The following is a 19,026-nucleotide window of genomic DNA, read 5'->3' as shown; positions in this document are numbered from 1 at the left end:
TGTGAGAAAAAAGTAACTTGGTGTAGGAGGTTACCTATTAATCAAGAAGTACATCTTTGATTGTGTAAACTGTGCTCTTTAGATTTTCAAGCTCAGCTTTCACCATAGTTTTCAAACTCGGACCGGACCGACGGTCTGACCGGGTTAAGCAGGAACCGGATAGAAATCTGGTTTTTTAAGCTTCAAGAACCAGGTGGTCCAACCTTGGTTCAAGCATGCCTCTTAAATAAGAAAAAAATTTGAAAATGCGCTTACCAGTATTAGAACCCATGCACGGTCAGATATGTAGCTGGAGCCTAACCACTTAGCCAAGCTTGCAAGTTGGTGCTCAACAATAACAAAAAAAAAAAAAATACTTGAAGTAAACTTAATGCAATTTTTTTTTCTTTTTTTATAAAAACAACTTAACACAATTCTATTCTACTTAATTAAATTATCCATCTCTTTCAAAGAATATAAAAAAATTATAATTAAAATCCTTCAAAGATATTCAACTTTACTTCAAAAATTAATCATAAATTTTAATGTTTTCATGGTTATTATTTTATTTTATTAACTTTCTTATTTAATTATTAAATATATTCTTGAAAATCATTAAATTTCCTAAAAAAAAAAAAAAAAAGAATAATGCTAGTACCAACGAAATTTGCACAATTTTGTGCCACAACTCACCACATGGCGAGTTGTGATTGATGAAGGTGTGTCCCCACATGGCCCTCTAACACACCTTCACCAATCACAACTCGCCATGTATAATGGCGAGTTGTGGCACAAAGTTGTGCCAATTTTGGTGATACTAGCATTACTCAAAAATAAATTATGCTTATATCTAAAACTTATCATTTTTATTTCTAAATTATAATAGATGTAAATTACTAACATTTTCCACAAAAAAATAAAAGAATCTCTGAGCACAAGAGGATTTCCCTATTTCAATTGTACTTTTATGTGGTTCAAAAATGCCTTTATGAATGAAGAGTAACTTCATTTAGAAATAGAGTAATAAATGTTAAATAACAAATTTCATTTTGAATTTAGAAAAAGAAATTTTAAAATTTAGGATTTTTTTTCCTTCATGTTCGAAAGAGAAATTACAGTTAAACTTTATTTTTTTTATTTGTTTGAAAATATATATATATATATATATATTTCTAAATTATAATAAATGCAAATTACTAAGTTTTATCCAAAAAATGGAAGAACCTTTAAGCACACGCAACATGTGTGCTGAGAGGCTAGTATATATATAATTAGGTTCAAGCTACACCAAGTAATATTATTCAACTCAATATTTTTTAGTATTTTTTAATTAAATATGAATTTTGATAAATTCACAATTGGATTACATTATTTTCGTTAAGCACACGCAATGTGCATGCTAAGAGGCTAGCATATATATATAATGGGGTTCAAGCTACACCAAGAAATGTTATATAACTCAATATTTTTTAGTATTTTTTAATTAAATGTGAATTTTGATAAATTCATAATTGGATTACATTATCTTCGTATATTTTCCTTATTTATAAAATTTAAAGATAATCAAAGACCAATAACTATGTCATCAATCAATTGTTCAAATTCAAATTTCCAATTTTTTGAAATAACACATAAATTATGATTTTATGGATCAGGGAGATAAGACTTTTGGAATCCTGGCAAAAGTGTAAAGATTCTTCTTAAGATTCAAGGGAAAAAAAAAAAAAAAGATTGAGACTAGCTTATTGACCGCTTGTGTCACCAAATCCGCACCTCTCTTATCTTTCCAAGTTTGTCTCAAGAGTCTCAAATATCATTTTTCAATAAAATATGCTGGGAAAAAGGCAGCGGGCCAGCCATGATGATAGGACCGCTTACCAATTATTTTAAACTAGTATGTAACCTCGTGCTACCGCACGGGATTGGTTAATTGTAATAATGCTATTGGCCAATTGTTTTGTTTTTTTTTTTTTTTTTGGTTTATCACACGGATGATAGAGTTAAATCAAACAATGAAAAATATATATTGCATTTTATTATTTAAGTAATGCTATTGGTCTTTTTTTTTTTTTTTTTTTTTTATCATACATAGGATTTATTGGTTTTTTTTTTTTTTTTTTTTTTTTATCATACATAGGATAGCATTAGATAAAACAATAAATAAATAAAAGAGAATATTGCATTTTATTATTTAAGTGATGCTACAGTGAAGAAAAAAGAGAATATTGCATTTTATTATTTAAAATATATAAAGGGACATTAAAAAATAAAAACTGATCATTGAGCTTGGAATCTTCTTGGAGGCGCCAATGAAGCGCTAATGTATGAGAGTGTGAAGTAAGGAAGAGTGGGATTGAACGTTGTGTTTGAACCCGGCCTTGCTCTGAGAAATCCGTAAGGATGAGGAGTGGGTAGTGTGTGGATCTAGTTGGTAGAGGTTGAGAGAGGAGGAGAGATGGGATGAAGATATGAAATTAGGAGGAGATGACGTTTTACTTTTATAGTTTATCTCGTTGGACTCCTTGGTTCTGGTTGTAGGATTAGAAGAGCTCCAGAATCTATTGAGATCACCCATAAAAGTGTGCAGGTAAGATGTATTTGCTTAGGCTAATGAGTATTATCATTGTGGCTTTCTTGGCTTCCGTGTTAAATGTTAATACATCATTTATTTTGGTACAAAAATTAGAAAATTTAGATAAGCTACATGACACAAAATTAGAGTCTAATTTATAATCTCCATAAAAGTGTGCAGGTAAGATGTTTTTGTTTAGGCTAATGAGCATTATCATTGTAATTTTCTTGACTTTTGTGTTAAATGTTAATGCATCATTTATTTGGGTACAAAAATTAGAAAATTTAGATAAGATACATGACACAAAATTGGAGTCAAATTTATAATTTAATTAGAATTTTTTTTTTTTTTTTGAGTTTTGGTTAGGACAAGTGGCGCAAAATTAAGAATCCAATTAAAATCTAATTAAATTTTCTCTCTGTTTCACCTATTTTATATATATATATATATATATAGATAAGAGAGCTCCTTGTCAAAATTATACCACATGAAACTAGGATTTTATTTTGATAAATTGTAAAGAGTGTGATCAATTTAACGTATAAATAGTGTGATTGGTCATGTAGTAAAATTCTACATTTTTTTTTTTTGAGAATACTAAATATTTTTTAACACATACATACAGGGAGAGAGAATAATTTTTTAAAAGAAACTTACAGTGGTGTATATCTAAAATGACCAAACTCTTAGATACACAGCAAAATTAAGTAGTTAGTATAATATATAATTAGATTTAAAATCTTGTTATTACATTTGTCAGTCAAGTGTCTATCAATATATTATATGATTTATATCTCCCAATTTTATTATTTTGTAGTGCATCAAACATTCAAACACATGGAGGTTGGTTTAGCAAAGAAAAAAGCAAAAAGAGGTGCCGAAGCGTCATATATTTTTAGTAAAAAGATAAATATATATACACACTTTTTTTTTTTTTTTGAAAGGGGATACTCATTCAATTAAAGTAGAGAAAAATCACGGTACAAGGCTTCAACTGCTGGTGGGGGAGAGTCCTCCATCCAGTAAACATCCTCATCTAAACAATTTCTAGCATATTGGTTCAATACATGTGCCACATGATTCCCACCCCTCCTAATACAGCAGACACTAACCCATTGCAAACTCCGCAGCAAGTGACGAATGTCATCCACAACATTGCCAACATGAGAAATGTTTTCCACAGAAGAAGAAATAACTTGAATAACATTGATATTGTCTCCTTCAACAATCATCCTCGAAAATCCAGCATCTACTGCAAATTCTATGGCTCTTCGGCATGCAAGAAATTCTGCTTCATCACTTGTGCGCACCATCAGACCACTAGCACTCATAACGGCCATTACCTCCCCTTTTTCATTTCGGATAATTGCACCATAGCCTATTTTTCCTAACTCCGAAAACATGGCTGCATCAAAATTTATTTTGAACTCTCTTGGTGGCGGTGGCTACCATGTATCTCCAGTTGGTTGTTGTGCTCGTTGTACTCCAAGCCGAGATTGCACTTCTCTGAACTCTAAAATATACTCCTCAACCCGCTTATTCAAACTACTTGGCACCTTCAGTTGTCCTCCATGCAGCAGGTAGTTACGTTGGTTCCAAACAATCCATGCTTGGGTCTAAAATAATTCAAGTTCATCTTGAGAAAGTCGTTCCAGTAGCTCCTCCATTAGGTGCACCATATCAGTCTGGCTGTGTTTAGCTTTCTGCAGCTTTCGTGAACTTCCAGCCCATATATCTTGGACTGATGCACAATCCCAAAAGGCATGAATAGTAGTCTCCGTTTCCCTTGTACACACTGAACATCTGTCATCATAAAGCACCTTTCTTCTGGTCAAATTCGCCGAAGTAGGAAGGATCTCATGGCATGCTCTCCAGGCAAAAACTTGTATTTTGTTTGGAAGTTGAAGCTTCCAAATTGCCTTCCAAGTATTGTTTACAGCACCCTCCATTGATGTTCCACCTCGGTTAGCATCAATTAAAAGCCTCCTCACCACGTGATATGCGGACTTAACACTAAACATCCCCCTTGAATTATGCAGCCAAAAAACAGAGTCAGGTACATTTCTTCGACTCAAGGGAATTTGGCAAATGGCTTCAACTTCATCCGCATGAAATATGGCCCTTATATCCTCATGTTTCCATAAGTTCAGCTCTGGATTAATTAAATCTGCCACTTTCATCTCTCCCAAATTTCCCTGAACCAAATTAAGGACTTTGTTTGTTGGGAAATTAGGCAGCCACCTATCTTTCAAAGCATTGATTGAAAGTCCATTCCCAACCCTCCAACAGTGACCGGCTTGAATGATTGGTTGTGCTGCCATCAAGCTCCTCCACACATATGAGCAATTAGGAGATTCCTTAGCCTCTAGGAATGATGATCTTGGAAAGTACCTTGCCTTAAAGCATCGATAGAGCAGCGAATCGTTTCCATTCACCATCCTCCACCCTTGCTTGGCTAACATAGCCAAATTAAAGGCTTTCAAATCTCTAAATCCCATTCCACCCTCTTTCTTTGAAACCGTTAGCTTATCCCAACTCCTTCAATGAATTTTTCATTCATTGCCAACTTCACCCCACCAAAATCTTGCACACAACGTTTCTAGTTCAGAGCACAATTTCAAAGGGATTTGGAATACACTCATAGTGTATGTGGGTATGGATTGAGCCACAGCCTTAATAAGGATTTCCTTTCCAGCCCTAGACAACATCATGCCCTTCCATCCTTGGAGCTTCTTCCAAACTCTGTCCTTCAAATAAGAGAAGGTGTTATACTTAGCCCGACCAATCAAAGTTGGTAGACCCAAATATTTTTCAAATCGATTCACCTCCTATACTCCCAGAATTTCCAAAATCTGGCCCTTCTGCCTTTCCGAAGTATTACTACTGAAATAAGCTGAAGACTTTTCCAAATTGATACTTTGCCTAGAAGCTTTCGCATAAGTTTGGAGGATTTCTGCTATGGTTTCTCCTTCAGCCCAAATCGCCTGGCAAAATAGTAATGAATCATCTGCAAACATAAGATTAGTAATCTTTGGTACTCCTCTACAAATTGAAACTCCCTTAATCCTCCCTTTTGATTCCACTTTTTTCAACAAAGCAGTAAGGCCTTCAGCACACAATAGGAATAAGTATGGTGAGATTGGATCTCCTTGACGGATACCCCTAGATAGCTGAATCATACCGTAAGGTTTCCCATTCACCAGTATAGAAAAGGATGGTGTTGTAACACAGTTCATCACCCTCACAATCCAACCAGCTGGGAACCCCATCTTCTCCATAATACTTTGCAGGAAGTGCCACTCTACCCGGTCATAGGCCTTGCTGATATCAAGCTTCAATGCTACAGAGCCCTTTTCACCTTTTTCCCTTTTTTCTTGGCATGCAATGTATGAAGTGTCTCATAGGCCACCAATACATTATCAGTGATCAGTCGTCCCAGTACAAAGACCTAAACTTAGACATTCTCTCTGGATTTTGTACTTTAGGAATAAGCACAATATTTGTATGATTAATATCTGGAAACATGTTACCATTATTTAAAAAATCCAAAGTAGCTAAAACAACAAAATCACCCACAATATGCCAGAATTTTTGATAAAAAAAGGGCATTCATACCATCGGGTCCTGGAGCTTTTGTTGGTCCCATTTGAAAGAGGGCCACCTGCACTTCTTCAGCAGTAAATTGAGTTGATAAAAATTCCTGCATGTCCTCTGTTACCCTGCTCTCCACTGCATTGAAACACTCATCCATCTGATCACCCGCGCCTGCCTGAAAAAGGTCATCAAAGTAATCTGAGGCTACCTAACCCAACTCCTCCAAATTCTCCACTCACTGTCCCTGTGAATTCTGGATGCCTCTTATATAATTTTTTCTTCTTCTTTGTGACGCTTTGGCATGGAAAAATTTAGTATTCCTATCACCATGTTGCAACCAATTTATTCTAGACCATTGAGCCCAGTAGATTTCTTACTTTTGTAGAAGTTCATCCATTTTCTTGCTCAATCTCAAAAATTCAGCTTTGGAATCTTCAGTAAGTTCAGCCTCATTCAACCTGTCTAGCTGCTTCTGAGTTTCCTTGATGGCCACCGTATCTGGGTCAGTTATTGATGAACCCCAGGCCATAAGGTCCGCCCCACAAGCCTTTATTTTTTCTTGTACAGCAACCAAACCAACTCTACCCACACCTGCATTCCCCTATGCCTCCTGAATAACATCTACACATTCAGCCCGAAGCAACCATGACTCCTCAAACCTGAAACTTCTCCCACTGTGCTGCCTTGGTTGTGAGAAGGACTGGATATGCAATAAAAGTGGAAGGTGATCTGATGCATGAGATGACAAATGCACAACTCTACTCAACTGAAATCTGTCAATCCATTCTTTATTAGCTACCCCCCTATCAAGCCGAATCTTAGTATTAGCTTCACCAGGCCTCTTATTACTCCAAGTGTAGGGATAACCCTTATATCCAAGGTCATGCAATTGACAATGGCTCAAAGCCACCCTAAAAGCTTCAATCTGTGAAAATTGCAGCTGCCTTGCACTCTTCTTTTCAGCTGCATGTAAAAAGGCATTAAAGTCTCCAATCACCATCCATGGACCCACAACAAATGTTTGTAAATATTTTAACAATCTCCATGAATTTTCCTTTTGCTGAGCATCCGGCCACCCATAAAACCCAGTCAGGAACCATACAAATCCGTCTTCTTCAATTACTTTAGCTAATACATGGTTAGCAGTGAAATTGACAACCTCCAACCTCACATCATTCTTCCACAAAAATGCCAAACCTCCCCCAGAATCTGGGTGTTTAACAATAATCTTATTCTGAAACGGTAAATCTTCGTACGACTTTTCAAACCCTTCCTTGTTAAGTCTAGTCTCCATCAAGAAACATACCGTGGGAACTTGCTCCCTCACAATCTTGCGAAGGCTTCGACCTGTCCAAGGGTTCCCAAGCCCTTGGCAGTTCCAGCTTAATAGCCTCATTGCTCCTGGCAAGGGTGGTTCTCCACCCCCGCCAGTACATGTTCATTGCTTTCCTCATCATTGATCAATTTTCCTTTCTTACAGGTTTGCTCATCAACCTGCCCTTCATATGCTTCACGTGACTCTCTCTTTCCCAATCTAGGTAGCATAATAGCCTTACTAAAACCTCCCAAGCCAAAGTCCATTCTATTTATATGGGTCCAAGAACCTTTGGGCTTGACAATGTAAGGCCCACTCTTATCCGGGCTTAAAGTAGACATATCCAGCCCTGGCCCTTGAGTTTGTATCATCACATCCACCAAATCATCCTCAGTGGATTTAGAATTGGCCCCCACATTCCCATCCTCTCCAATTAATTCCTTACTGAGCTGTCCATACTCCTTATTTTCCTTACTCGTTCCTTCATTAACTGAGTTTGCTCCCTTCACGTTTGCATGGGAGTAAATACACTCATTATTATTGAGCGTGATTTTAGCAACCGTTCTAGGAAACATAGCCTTAGAGTTAATCATGCTGCTAGGGTTTCCAACATCTCTAGGGCTTCCAACGTCACCCATGCTTGCCACCGTCGCCATTGCATTCATCGGATCACCCAGCACTCCTTTTCTCGATCTCTTCTCTACTGCATTTCCCGCTTCCTCCTCTGAACCTGCCATCTGACCTGAGACTTTAGGCAATGGAACTCTTGGACGACCACCCACTACCCTGAGGAAATCACCATACTGATACTCAATTCAGTCACCCTTTTTCTCCACTAAATAATGTGTTGCATTGTGCCTCAAATCATGGCCTAAGACTCCACAGTAGTGACAAAAGATGGGCAATCTCTCATACTTAAAAGACACCCATGTTTTAACACCATCCGACCCAGCAATAAACTTTCCTCGACGAATAGGTTTTGAAATTGGTAAGGCTACCCGGACTCTCATGAACATACTTATATCATCTTTCCGCTTCTTCCATTCCACCTCCTCAACCTCACCCAAGCGACTTCCCACTTCCTTTGCAACTTGCGGGGAAACCATATCGAATGGTGCATCCCATATTTGAACCCAAAGGGATGCCGATTCCAATCGAATGTTTCCCACGGTCATACCCTTCTTCCACTGCTGAAGTAATAGTAGCTGATTATCAAAAGACCAAGGGCCTCCTCTCAAGATCCTATCCAAGTCAAACTTTGATTGGAATTTGAATTGGAAGAGATTTGGCCCTACTTCAAGAATCTGCATTGATTCATTCAATCCCCATGCTTGCCTAATCATATTCTTCGCTGCTACCTTATTAAATGATTTACATGTTAGGAATTTTCCAATCAAACTCAGAGTATAACTTTCAATAGCATCCAATTTGCCCTCATCCGATATGGTTATAGTTTCCTCCTCTTCAGTAGTTAACTTCATCTTGTCAAGTTTATCACACACAGCATCATCCATTTTGCCTAGAATACCACTGGACAATTACCCTTCGCACACAGCCAAGGCAGGGAGTACTTGCACAAGAACGAGAGAGAGAGCTCCACGAGAGGAAGCGTCATATATTTAGTATAACAACTTCACAAGAATTTGTTATTTTTTAAAATATTCAAGAAACATAGTAATCCATGCAAATAAACATTGCAAAGACATCTAAAGTTGACCGACAAGCTTAATACCAAGATTTTAAATCTAATTATATATAGTTGATACCAAGCTTAATACTAATATATAGTTGATACTTCATGACATTTTCAAGACATTTAGAGTTCAAATCGCCCGTTCTCTATTGTTAATATCGAATTTTCCCAAAAAAGAAAAAAATAATTTTCAGTTGTTAAACCAAAGTTTACATGAACAGCGTTTGGCTTACAACTTAAAACCGCTAATAATCTGAACTATCCTTATTTCATTAGATGGCTTAATGATTCATGTACATTCTAAATATATGACTAATTTCCTAACCATGAAAATTTTAAATAAATAAAACATTGATGTTGTTGCTTTTAGAAGTATATGTGGAACTTTTGTAGGGAATTACCTAACTTTTGAAAATTTTTAAAAAAACTCAATAAGAGTTAAAAGGGCAAAGCTTGAAAAAGATGAATTAATTGTTAAATTGAATAAAACCAATAAATTAAAATAAAAATTTTAAAACCTAATATGCCTCTCAAGTGGACTTGATTAAAAGCTTGTACAAGTATTGTTTAGAAAATTAGGACAAAGGGAAATAAGACACTAATCTTTTCACTACTTTTTTATAATAGAAGATAGAGAAACTTTTTACTTAGGGTGTGCATAAATTGGGTCAGATTGAATTTGATTTAAGGTATTTTCAATCCAACCCAATTTCATCATATTAAAAATTTTAAAAACCAACCCAACCGATGGTAGCCATAAAAAGAAAACTAAATCTAATCTAGCTAGGTATGACAACCCTATCATAAATAGCAAGCTACTATGATAATACCCCATGAGTAAGTAATAATAACTAATTCGAACATAACCAATGCATCGAATGTGTTAAGGACATATGTTATGTAGTTGGCTAATCCTTTGACAAAACGCACTTTACTTGTAATTGGGTAGATCTAAGATGTGTTTAATACTTGAAAAAACATGTTGTTCAAGTCTAGTATTAAAGCCATAAAGATTGGACCAAGAAACAAGTGAAGAAAATGTATTCAATAAAGTTGGACAGATAGCTCGACTCCTCTGGACAGATAGCTCAGAAGCTGCTCGACACCTTTCGACAGCTGGCTATCTATCGAGATCTTAAGGTGTTTTCTTATCGCAATCTCAACACCTCCTGGACACCTGGTGGATCGATCGAGAAAGTTTCTGTCTCCTTGACACCTCTTCGATAGCTGTATCTGTCGAGCCTCATTAAACCTCGACACCTCCTCGACACCTACTATCTATCGAGGTTATGGAAATTAGAATTTTCATATCTAATTTTTGGGCCAGGTTTTTGTATTTGTGTAGGGTTTCTTTTCTCACAACCTTAGACCTATATAAGGCTTATTTTAAAGGCCGTTACAAAAGAGAATACAAGGAGAACATATGCAAAAAGTGACTGATACCTTATTCTCTCTAAAAGAAGCTACTACGTCTTTGCGCCTTAGGGTTTTGTAACCAAGTGTTTCTTGATCTTCATTGTTGATGAAGTGAAGAACTTTGTAGCCAACATTCTTCTTCCTCAAGTTGGTAAGTGAGTCACGTACTGGGATTTGTGTAAAGGAGTTAGTCACGTACTAGGATCCGTGCAACATAAAAAGGGTGGCGTTCATATATTGAAGAGTTCAGAGGTTCTGAAGCAGTAGAAGGTTTCTGCTGTGAGTTCATCTACGGGGATTGTAGAGTGTAGGAATAAAGGTTTTGTACTAGATTTGAAACTTCTCTTTACTATAGTGGATTGCTTTTTGGGAAGATTTTCCCCCAGGTTTTTTACTGTGAAACTGGTTGGTTTCATTGGTTTTCCTGAGTCATCATATCTTGTCTTATTTATTTTTTCCGCTGTATGATTTTGACATGATATTGATGTTTATTTGTTTTAACAAGTTTTATTCATAATAAATCTAATTAACAACTTAGGTTTAAAACTTGTTAATTCTATTAACTGGAGTCTAAATTTCCAAACAAAATGAAATTTTAAAAAACTAAAATGCCTCTCAAATGGAGAAGATTAAAAGCTTGGACAATTATTGTTTAGAAAATCAGAACAAAGGTAAATAACTACAAGAAAAATGCCTATTTGCAAGGGTAAAACTTTCTAGTAAAATATTAAATATCATCACAAAAGGTTACTATCAATGGCATATGACCCTACAAAGTTGTTGTATTTGCTCTTGTTGCTAAAAGGAATTTTGCGGCAAAACCTTTACTAATAGTTAATTTACAAGGGTAGTTCATTGTTGTTACTTAACAAATCTACCCTCACAAATATATTACTAAACAACGAGAAAAGTCAACAACTTATTTTTGGCAAGGGGATGCAGTCGTCTTTAACAACTATTTGTGTGGGCCTTTATGGCCTTGCAATTTGTTATTTGTAAATTTCAAATTGACAAATTATTTTTTAGCAACCAATAATGATGTTGTTGAAATTGTTTGTGAGGGCAAAACGGCTCTCACAAAAGCTATTTGCAACATATTAGAAACAATAGTGAAGTTGCACTTAAAATGTTTTTGCAAGAGGTTAACCCCACAACTAAACCCCTCTCCCCATTAACCCCACAGCTAGACCCCTCTCCCCCTGAACCCAAAGTACTTTATGTATAGGGGTAGCTCCACATTCAAGTTAGGGTATTCACATGACTACCCTCACTTGAAAAAAAAATGTATAAATACTTGCAAAATATAAATTTATATACTAAATTAACTTATTTTGGCCAACATAAAGAAAGTATTGAACATCCTAACTTGATAATCACAAGAATTTAGGTTCAACAAATATAAGAGTAATGCTATATCTACAACATTTTTACAGTAATTTCATAATAAATTCTAAGTGATAAGCTGTTATTGATTTTAATTTGGATTCAATATTGATATATATTTTTTTTATCTACCAATAACAGTTTGTCATATAAGATTTATTATGAAAATGTTATGGACATAGTATTACTTCAAAATATAATTATGGCTTGCCAAACATAATCCTTGACCCCTTTAAAAAAAAGGCTCTCAAATAACAAGTGAAAAAATTATCCAACAAAAAGCCTATTCAAAAATAAAAAATGAAAATCCCTAATCATTCAAAATCTATAACTCGTTCCACGTATTACATAAAAATAATTCATAATTTCATTATTCTTAAAAAAAAAATACAATGAGAAATATTATGATCATGATTTCTCCTTGGCGATGTCGGTTGCTTTGCTCTCTTCAACTTTGCAATCACAACAACTTCGCGCTCCTCAGCAACTCGGTTAACAGTTGTAGCAAATATCATCTATTGCTCTCTCTCTCCCTTTCAAATTTTTTTTTTCTTCTCTATTACCATTATAAGCTCTCTTTCACTTTATTTCTCTTATCTCAGCATTTTCAATTCCCACTTTATCTCTTACCAATCCTATTTTTTTCTTTTTCTTTTTGTTAGTAGAATGATATTGTAATACTTCATGTATTCGCTAGGGGTTTTTTTTGGTGGCGTTGATGTATTTAAGGATGTGCCAATTGAACTACAAGACTTTTGACACTTTGCATTATAAGGACATTTATTGCTACAATACCAAACTGATAATTGGCACACATGCAATTCTTATTTTTGGCAAAACCAAAATTCCTCAGTAGGGTCGGCTCAACAAATTTGGGGGCCTTAGGCGAAAGTTTAGGTGAGGCTTTTTTCAATTATTTAAATATTAATTAAATAATATTTATTTAACTTTTGATTTTTTTATTATTTTGAATCTATTTATCATTCTCTTTAAGATGCAAAATTATTAATTAAATTTTTACATTCAAGTTTCATTAACATTTCTGTCGGGACTGGGCTTGAGCACTTCTTCTGATTGACGAGTGGACTCAGACCCAACTAGCCCAATACAATGAATTTGTAGAGAGTGGGCCAAAGAATTAGACTTTAGTGCGTGGACAACGATCAATATGGCGTTCGTAACCATCAAACCGAGATGAACTTGAGATTGTCCAAGAGAGTTTGTCCTCGGCATTATCCGAGGAGCTTCCTCTAATAATTAGGGAATCTCCATTCCCCCCCTTCGAAAGAGCCCCTTTTTCATGGTTAGTTTTTCCTCTTATATAGTCCTCCCTAGATGATCCTTGCCTTCCACTTGTTGATCATCCAAGACTGTGCCTGACTGCCTGTTCCATCAGCCACCTTATCAAACTTCTTGTGAGTTGCGGTATCCTAGACAACTCTGTTCAGGGGTCATTTTCTCATTAATGTGGCCAGAACGTTAGTTATGGGCATTTAATATGGAGGTGACAGTTTATCCTGGACTCGTTCCTCCACCATGCTTCCATGGCTGACACATTGTACTTGTCATTTCTCTTGAGATGCTATGGTAGGCTACCTTTGGTGGCGTGCCACTCTACCCTTCTATGATCTCAGCAAACCGAGGATAAGATTGTCCTCAGTAATATTTCTAGGCAACTTGGGCTTTCTTCTATCATCCTCGAATGTTTCTCCATTCTTGACATGGGCCTTGGGCTTGATGCAAACTGGGCTAGGGTTGCCAGATTCTTAGGCTCCACAATAGCCCCTTAAAATCCTGCTATTCGGCTCCTCGGACGGGGAGGAAGATTTTGATGTCCTCGGGCCTTTGTCATGGCTTGTCTGGTCTTGTCCAACGTCAGCGCTAGAGCCTTTTCACCTGTCCAATGCATGTTTCTAGCACTTTGGTATACAGTGCGCACCCTCATTAAATTCTGGCGGCTCTGTGCTCCCCACGTTTAACGGTGTGATGACGATCCAACAGTGGGGATCCTCTAGCTTTACGGGCGGGAAAATCCATACAGTTGTTCTAAATTGAAGGTATAAATACACATTTGAACAGATTTGCTTCTTTACTTTTGCATTCAAGAGCTCTTGCGCACGCACCCTGAATCCAGTCAAGTCTCCAACTCAACTCGCATCTCTTTGCAGCATACAAAGCCTGTCTTGGGAGCTTTTCCTCATTTCTGTAAGTTTTCTTCCTCGCGTTCTCTCCTTTCAAACCTTCTCTTCCCCTTATTCCTTTCTTTCTTTCGTTCTTCTCTGAGCCTTTTAGCCGTTCTTTCGGATGGGTAGGTTTAAGAAGTTGGTTGAGTCTGCAGAGACGATGGAGAAATTTATCGTCAATTATAGGATACCGAGTAATGTGGGTTTGAGGTACTGTGAAGAAGGGGATTGGTACATCAGGAGGGAGGTGGGTGAAGTAGTGATTTCCATAATCGCCTTTCTTGAAGGCGGTATGAGAATCCCTATGGGGCCAGTTATGAGGGACTACCTTAGGCACTTCCGATTAGCCCCTACCCAGTGCACCACTAACGTGTTTAGAATCCTGGGTTGCGTGGATGCCTTAAACGAGAAGATGGGATTGAGGTTAACCCATCATGACGTAAATTGGTGCTATGACCTCCAACACCTGAAGGGTAAGTCCTATTACATAAAGACGAAGGAAGATAAAGTTCGGCTTATTTAGTGCCTTCCCGAGTCTAGTAAGGGGCTAAATAAGGACTTTCTCATTGTGTCCGAGGAGTGGCACGACAGCCTTCACTGTCCCACAGAAGAGGGGACACCAAGTGGGGTATTTAAAGTAGGAGAGGATTTGGTCCTTTGTGTCATCGCGGTTTGCATCGTTTAGTTGCTAATAAGAATATGCTTCCTTTTTACAAATCCACACGCCTTTGAACGACACTTCCATTTGGTCAATAAGGAAGACTTGGAAACCGTACTAAGGGCGGAGATCTTTGTGAACGAAGCTGACAATCAAATTAGGGCTACTCATAAGATCCTTGGGTATGATCCAATCCAAAAGTCGTTCTTAGCTCCGAAGTACGTGATCAGAGCCAAAGATTCTCAACTTCACAAAATCACCGTAGCGGAGCATGGGTTTTTACTCCCTGAAGGGTCTCCTATCCCAAAGGGTGTCCTATTGTCAGGCACTTCTTCATCACATCAAGCCGCAGAGGCCAAGGGAGAAAGAGCAGTGAGGGAAGAAGAAGTCACTGATTTGGGTCCGTCCGAGGACGAATTTGGCTCTTTCGAACGAGTGAATCTATTCGAGGACCCCTCTGGTGACCCAGGTGACCCCAACTCGACCAAAGCAGATATCTTGTCAGAAGGGGTTTCTCCTCAGGCCAAAATGGATTTCAAGAGGAAGCCTCAGAACAGCCTGCTCGATCTGATTGAAAGCCAGCCAGGGAAGGACGTGCTAGGGAAGCAACAATCCAGGCTTCCTCCCCCTTTAATGGACGGCGCCTCCCTCAGAGACTTCCGAGGGGGAGAAGGCACCTATGTGGCCGACGCGCTGGAGAGGGCCTTGTTGCTTCCTAGGGACATGGCCGAGCTGGGGAACTTGAGGGGGCATGAGGTCTTCCTTAGCCTCAAAAGGTATTTGGGCATGGTAAGACATCCAATCCTTATGATTTTGCTGACTTTTGTTCCTTGGTCTCTAGCTTATCGTGTACTTGTTTCGATTGGTTGGCTGTCCAAGCCACCTTTAGATTAGAGGAGAAGGCCAACAATCAGAGCCGGGTCTTGGATTAGGAGCGCAACAAGTGCTTGGATGCTGCACAAACCCTTAAGAATTCCGAGACTAACCTCAAAAAGGCAAGGGAGAAATTGAAGGAGATGACGAGGGCTAGAGATAGCACGGTATCCGGCCTAGCTAGCGCTCAAAAACAGGCCAAGGACCAAACAGGGTGCCTGCGGGAGGCTAAGGATTAGCTGTAGATTGCCAATGAGGAGATTGCTAATTTGAAGAAGAAACTGGTTGAGGCAAAAGGAGCCAAAAATTTCACTAAGTGGGCTAGGGACGAGGCCCTGAAGGCTAAAGTAGAGGCTGAGTTCATAAGGACGGAGGCCGAAAGCTCTAAAAAGCAAGCTGAGGAGGAAGCTTTTGCTTCAAGAGTGGCTGATACCGAGGTCAATCTCAAGGCTCAGGTACCTAAGGTGTGCAGATGTTACTGCTCTCAGACTTGGAATGAAGCCCTTAAGCAAGCAAGAGTTGAGACTTCATCTGACATGTGGAAGGCGAAGCGCGTATACTACCCTTCTGCCATCCGTAAGGCTACACCTCCTAGTTTCGAGGCTGACTCCACCTCTAAGGTGACAAACGAAGGCCAGGCCAGTGCTACCCAGGATTCAATTTCAACTGATAAGCCTGTGGAGGAGACTAAGCACCAAAGGGCGATGGAGAAAGAGGAAACCAGTAACAAAGAAGCGCCCTAGGATGTGGTGAAGTCTCCTGCTAACTCCCAAGCCACACCTGCTGACTTGGCTCCTCCTACCGAGAAAGGGCTCTTCGAAGTTGCCCCTCCGAGCCAGGATCCCAAGGCGTCAGACGCAACCTCTCGACAAGCCCCCAAGGACAAGCTGTTTATCAAGTTGAAGAAGTAGGCCATCTTAACGGGCTATCTTATTTTGTCGACTTGGGCCATTTTAGCTTTCTTTTCTTTTCATTTTATTTTATTTTTTTCCTTGGTGATATTGTAATGAAACTATTTTTTGTGTGATATATCCAATTGTTTGCGTTTGTTTCTTTGAATGACGTTTCCCTTTATTTACCTTACTTTAATGCTTTGCTCAATACTCAGTTAATACTAGCGGTGTGCCAATAGTACTTGGATAATTGAAAATGATGGACCCATAATGTAAATCTTGCTTCAGGTTTTAATCAAAAACAGAACGGTCTCAGCAATGCAACTCGTTTCCCCTTTAGATGAATCACAAAGGATTCGGGTTTACAACGTACAATTTATACAAACATACGCCTTTCATGAACTTACTGAGCCTAAGAGAGCATTGCAACACATGAAATGCTTTAAGTGATGCTCACGGGCTTGCTTTCGCTTTACTTTTTTATTGAAGCAGGTTGGGGCAAATGGTCCAAGGCGCCAGACCCCCCTTTGGCTGCACTTGTAACTTAGGTGGATACTCTCGCTCCATTTTGTTGAAAGTAGTTAGTTTCCCCAAAGGTTTGGGTCCAAGAATCATGCAAGACCTTAGTTTTGTCTTTTGAAGTAACTAGTTTCCCCAAAGGTTTGAGTCCGAGGACCAGGCAAAACCTTGATTCTGTCTAGTACCTGGTCTTTTGAAGTAACTAGTTTCCCCATAGGTTTGAGTCCGAGGACCATGCAAGACCTTGGTTTTGTCTAGTACTTGGTCTTTTGAAGTAACTAGTTTCCCCATAGGTTTGAGTCCGAGGACCATGCAAGACCTTGGTTCTATTTAGTACTTGGTCTTTTGAAGTAACTAGTTTCCCCATCGGTTTGAGTCCGAGGACTATGCAAGACCTTGGTTCTGTTTAGTACTTAGTCTTTTGAAGTAACTAGTTTCCCCATAGGTTTTAGTCCGAGGACCATGTAAGACCTTGGTTTTGTCTAGTACTTCATTGTAATTTTTTGGAGTAAAGGAACTTGTTCTCAACATTGGAATGTTTGCTTCTAGAGCGATAACGGCCTTGGCCTTGCCTTGCCGAGGAGAGGTTCCTCCGCCTTTACATGTGATAGTAGCCCTATTGCGCCAATCTTTCGCCACTTCTAATTACGAGGTGTCTTTTGGCTGTTCGAGTTATATGCCTAGCATTTCGGTATGCGAGGCGCGCTCTCATTAATATCTTTATGAATTAACGTAGATCCTGCGGTTGGTGGCCTCTTTAGAAATTGGTCAGGATTAATGTTGCTAGTAATTCTTCCTTCGAATTCCATGCAGATTAATTCCCACTAACCCCCACCTTCTATATAAGGCTCTTTAAGGGAATCGTCCTTCCACGTTTCACGAATCTTTGAGTTCAACAGGAACTCTAGGCTCCTAACCCTCTAGGCATTTCCAAGAATTTTGCCAGGATCGTGTTCAAGGCTTAGGGGAATGGGATGGCCTTGGATGAGGGCAAGGCCAAAGAAGCCAAGCCCTTTCAAGAACCAAGGACACCGCTTAGACCTTGGACAATGCAGTTGAGGCAAAGGGGGCGGAGGCCAAAGATGTTCCTACCTTTCAACCGAGCAAGAAGGAAGGTCCTTCCTCTTCAATCGAGAGCTGAAGCGGGCGTAGATCTTGTTAGATTTTCGGTGCGGCAAAGTTTGGGTGTCATCCTGATGGTAGCACGCCTGGCAGTTAGGAGGGAGGTCCGTGAGGAACATAATATTTTTCTCCAATATGTGTCCATGCCTGCCCTTCAAGCTGGCAGTGATTTGTGCCTAGCTTACCCGCCGATGGAGTCTTGCAAGATTACGTTACGATCGGTACCCGGGTGTTGCCGCCTTCAATGCTTAATTATCATGAAGCTGGGAGAGCGTCAAGGGAACACCCTGGGATGGGGCCAACAAGCGCTTCCGTTTCTTCTCCTTTCCTGTCGCCAGTACCATCCATACGGACTCGGTCGTTGTTGGTAGCCTTAAAATAAGCCTGCCTCAGCCTCCCTTTTCTATGGTTAGCTTTAGAACAAGCCTGTCTAAGCCTCCTTTTGTATATTTAGCTTTAGAACAAGCCTGTCTAAGCCATTGTTTATATATTTAGCTTTAGATCAAGCTTGTCTAAGCCTTTAGTTGTATGATGTACTTTTCCTTCGTTTAATAAAAAGGCTGCACTGTTTACTTGCTTCATTCTCTGAATCTTTCATTTATCTGCAACAACTGTTTCTTGAGCCGGTGCTTTTTCTTTTTTTAACGGCACTCGAAATTGGTGTCGTTGGCAGCAACGAAAAATTGCCTAACTTTACGTAAGCTAGTAACATAGGAACAATTGACCATTGCACTCACTAATGCACGAGTTCTCCCCACAGACGGCGCTAATTGACGAGTGGACTCAAACCCAACTAGCCTAATACAATGAATTTGTAGACAATGGG

The 19,026-nt window shown here is 38.7% G+C and overlaps 3 protein-coding genes across 3 annotated transcripts; all 3 read right to left on the bottom strand.

Moving 5' to 3' along the window:
- Window positions 1-3,510: 3,510 nt before the first annotated feature.
- LOC112017828 (uncharacterized) lies at window positions 3,511-3,954 on the bottom strand. Its single transcript, XM_024050286.1, has one exon. It carries the CDS (start codon window positions 3,952-3,954, stop codon window positions 3,511-3,513), a length of 444 nt encoding a protein of 147 aa, XP_023906054.1.
- Window positions 3,955-4,167: 213 nt separating this feature from the next.
- LOC112017822 (uncharacterized) lies at window positions 4,168-5,049 on the bottom strand. Its single transcript, XM_024050277.1, has one exon. The coding sequence runs from the start codon at window positions 5,047-5,049 to the stop codon at window positions 4,168-4,170; it is 882 nt and encodes a 293-aa protein (XP_023906045.1).
- Window positions 5,050-6,746: 1,697 nt separating this feature from the next.
- On the bottom strand, window positions 6,747-7,541 carry LOC112017810 (uncharacterized). Its single transcript, XM_024050269.1, has one exon. It carries the CDS (start codon window positions 7,539-7,541, stop codon window positions 6,747-6,749), a length of 795 nt encoding a protein of 264 aa, XP_023906037.1.
- Window positions 7,542-19,026: the final 11,485 nt, after the last annotated feature.

The sequence above is a fragment of the Quercus suber genome, unplaced genomic scaffold (genome assembly GCF_002906115.3).
Source record: "Quercus suber isolate HL8 unplaced genomic scaffold, Cork oak 2.0 scaffold_395, whole genome shotgun sequence".
NCBI classification, from domain to species: Eukaryota; Viridiplantae; Streptophyta; class Magnoliopsida; order Fagales; family Fagaceae; genus Quercus; species Quercus suber.
Note: the sequence above shows the minus strand (reverse complement) of the source record. Positions and strands in the feature narration are given on the sequence as shown.